Source organism: Frankliniella occidentalis, unplaced genomic scaffold (genome assembly GCF_000697945.3).
Source record: "Frankliniella occidentalis isolate FOCC.00 unplaced genomic scaffold, Focc_3.1 Scaffold378, whole genome shotgun sequence".
NCBI classification, from domain to species: Eukaryota; Metazoa; Arthropoda; class Insecta; order Thysanoptera; family Thripidae; genus Frankliniella; species Frankliniella occidentalis.
Window position 1 is genome coordinate 202,737 of NW_026267501.1, and position 3,551 is coordinate 206,287.

General features: G+C 45.1%; 1 protein-coding gene across 1 annotated transcript; it reads right to left on the bottom strand.

Annotated features, from left to right (window-relative positions):
- Positions 1 to 37: 37 nt before the first annotated feature.
- On the bottom strand, positions 38 to 3,286 carry LOC113211306 (uncharacterized). The gene is made up of 3 exons (XM_026429639.2): positions 3,122 to 3,286; positions 547 to 717; positions 38 to 408 (listed from the first exon to the last, which is right to left on the bottom strand). The coding sequence occupies exons 1-3, from the start codon at positions 3,155 to 3,157 to the stop codon at positions 253 to 255; spliced, it is 363 nt and encodes a 120-aa protein (XP_026285424.1). The 5' UTR covers positions 3,158 to 3,286; the 3' UTR covers positions 38 to 252.
- Positions 3,287 to 3,551: the final 265 nt, after the last annotated feature.

Consider the following 3,551-nt stretch of genomic DNA (forward strand, 5'->3'; position numbering starts at 1 on the left):
TTTTTTTAAAGTCAATTTTTGAGCTAGAATGCTCATCTTCGAACTCGATGTGTCTTTTAATGATACAAAACGACCCTAAAATTCCCAGATCGCTCTATCAATTCTTTCTCGAATTATCGTGCGTACAGACAGACAGACAAACAAACAAACAAACAGAATGAAACTTTTCCGGTCAGTTGAGTTATGGGCTTCGCTAATCGCTCAGCCAATGAAATTTGTCGTATTAAAATTCACAGTGTAGGTCCGTATGTTCTAAGGTTTCGGAATAACATGACATTCTACCATGAAGCATGTAAATAAATCTTTGCCATTACCAATTCTTATTTTGAATTGGTAATGTCCGTACGGCAAGACTGGGAAATTTGGGAACGTCCAATCGATCGGTTCTTGGTTGACTACGTAAACACCCTGGAAGAATTTTAAAACATGGATTAACTCAAAACCTCAAAACATAGCCTGCTTAGTAGGCTATACAGGTGGGTAGAACATTCACCACGCAATATAGGCCTGTGGTAGAGCCTGTGGTGCAGCAGCCTGCCTACTTACAGCAGGAATAATGCACGGGGATTTAGGCGCCTTGCCATCCTTGTCGAACACTACGTGATAAAATCCGGGTATATGTGATGAAATGATTGAGCATGCCTTATCTTTGAAGTCAAAAATAAACGCATTTTCTTTCCATTGGTTATTATTCCGAACATCCAGGTTTACTCTCACCTGTAGAAAAAGTCACACTAACTAGCTATATGTACGCCAGACCACGTCTCGCGTAACAGGCTTAGCGAAATCTCACGAAACACTGTTACGCTGCGACGCGCCTGGCGCACATATAGCTAGGCCTGCGGCGCTGACACCCGAGACGGGGTAATAGGAGTGTATATACAATTTTTCGAAACGAAGTCTTTTCAACGATTTAATCGATCATTTGATCATTTTTACCTCATTTTTGTCAAGAAATGCGCCCTAGCGTCGAAACGGTACAAGATAGAGCGAAACGGACGAAATTTTCGCCCTAAGGGCTCTACTTTCACGAGTTACCCAGTAGGAGACCATAAAAAAATATTTGAAAAAAAAATATTTTGTTACCTGCGGTTTTTGATTTTTTAAAAAGTCAATTTTTGAGCCAGAGTGCTCATCTTTGAACTCGATCTTTCTTTTTATGATACAAAACGACCCTGAAAATCCCAGGTCGCTATCTCAATTCTTTCTCGAGTTATCGTGCGCACAGACGGACAGACAGACAGACCCCGCATGGAAATAAGTATATCCAAATGACACTTTTGGGTATACTTTTGCAACAAGTATACATTAGGTATACTTAAAATATAGCAGATTGGAACCGCAACACTTTGGTGGCACTTTAGGCAAACTTTTTGTATACTTTTTGTATACTTTTTTTACACTTTTAAGACACTTTGGCGTGCCACTTTTTCAGCTCTTTTTTTCCGTGCGGGACAAACAAACAGAATGAAACTTTTCCGGTCAGTGGAGTAATGGGCTTCGCTAATCGCTCAGCCAACAAGGTAGATGTACACCAGACCACGTCTCGCGTAACAGGCTTCGCGATATCTAACGAAACACTGTCACGCTGCGACGCGCCTGGCATACATCTACCTTGGCCTGCGGCGCTGACACCCGAGTCGGGTAGTGGGAAAATGTACACAAAGGTACGGGCCTACGGCCCGCCAACGGCCCGCCAACGGCCCGTATCTTTGTGTACATACTGCCACTACCCGACTTTGGTGTCAGCGCCGCAGGCCAAGGCAGATGTATGCCAGGCGCGTCGCAGCGTAACAGTGTTTCGTGAGATATTGCGAAGCCCGTTACACGAGACGTAGTCTGGCGTACATCTACCGTGTAAATTTAATTTTACTAAATATGAATTAAATTGTACATTTCTATACATGGAATTGTACATTTTTATGCAAGAAATTGTACATATTTGTGCAATTAATTGTGCATTCATACGCTCTTTACATTGTACTTTTCTTTTGCACAATTTACCCCCTACATGATTTTTCCCCTGCCGCGCCGCGCACGCGGACCCGCTGTCGGGGGTAAATTGGCGCGAAAGTGACAAAGTCCTAAAATCCAATCTTGCACATTGCTCCCGACATTACAGCACCGTCCGCGCGACGTCGCTGGAAACTCCTCGACGTGTATTTTCATTGAAACTGCGTTCTGGCATACCGATTTTGGGAACACCCTACCCCTGGAGGATAGCAGCCAGGTACCCACGGTGCGGCGGCTAGGTAGGCAACCTTCCGTACTGCGCGTGGCATCAGAATCTGCCCTATTCGAGAATGACTACGCGTCCGCGACCACGTTCACCGTGCAGCATCGAACTGCCTTGGCCGTTTAGAGAACCATCCAGAACCACAGCTTCCCGGGTTCGATTCTCGGACGAGGCGCCGCAATTTGTGCGACGTCACACCCACACACCACTTCAATTTAGGATGTGCACAGGATTACGTGATTACAGGGATTTCACGTGAATTTTAGAGGATTACACATGAATTGTGTTCAAATAATGGCTCTAAGACCATTAAATTTGGACAATAAGGTGAAACTCAGAGGTAACTAACTGTCGGAAATTTGGTCAAGTATTACAGGGAATACCTAAGGATTACATAGGGATTACACCTGCACCTGTGTACACAGGATCACGCGAGTGGTGTGGTGGCTCCCTCGCCCCCAACCGACCGGCATCCCCACGCCACGCCACGTGCCACGAGAGGGAACCCCCACCACCACGGTAACGCATCCCCACCACCATCACCACGGACCTCAACTCCTCGCGACGGACCCGCCACCCATCCCCTGGCCAATAGGCAACCGCCACTGAGAGCCACTACTGTACTAGTACTGTACTGTACTAGTACAACTACTTTTGCTCAGTCATGGGTTTCGTGCCAACATCGTTCAGTGGAAAGTTTGGCTGCAAACCGAGAAATGTGTTCATCACTGGTACAGTGTTGATCAGTGATGGTTAAGGGGTTATTAACCCTTGAGATGGCAGAGTAAAAACGACCCCAACGGGTTCGTTTCAAATAAGGGCATGTTTTATCGTGCAGTGAGCCAAGCCAAAGACAAATCTGATCAAAGAATAACAATATCTTACCCAGGCGCTATCGTCTATTGATATTGAACCAGACATATTTCCACTAAGGAGTTGCAATTGTTTCGGTTTCTGTGGATTGTAGTGTGTAACTCTCAAATTCCATGACCATGCGCCCGCCGCTTTTTCGCACTGGTAAAACTTATCGGCGTAAGATAGGAATGGGCCCTGAAAAGAAGAAGTTTTTACTGCACAAAAAATGAGATCGTGGATTCCGGCGAGGGTAACGAATTTGCGTCGTCTATGTTCTCCTATCCGATGGTACAGTAGCCACTCCGATAGAGTCCACTCCGAGGAGAAAACTACTGCACGGTAAAAAATAACACCCAGAATTACCACAAAATCTCCCGTTAATATTTTCATTGACTCCGTGTTGTTGTAGAACAACAAAAGTTGTTGTAGAACAACAAAAGTTGTTGTAGAACAACAAAAG

What these genes read in the sequence shown, in the direction of transcription:
- LOC113211306 (XM_026429639.2), bottom strand. Translation starts at nt 3,157, where the DNA reads ATGTCTGGTTCAATATCAATAGACGATAGCGCCTGG. An exon ending in CAATAGACGATAGCGCCTGG is followed by an intron (nt 718 to 3,121) that starts GTAAGATATTGT and finishes CTTTTTCTACAG; the next exon opens with GTGAGAGTAAACCTGGATGT. An exon ending in CCCCGTGCATTATTCCTGCT is followed by an intron (nt 409 to 546) that starts GTAAGTAGGCAG and finishes AAATTCTTCCAG; the next exon opens with GGTGTTTACGTAGTCAACCA.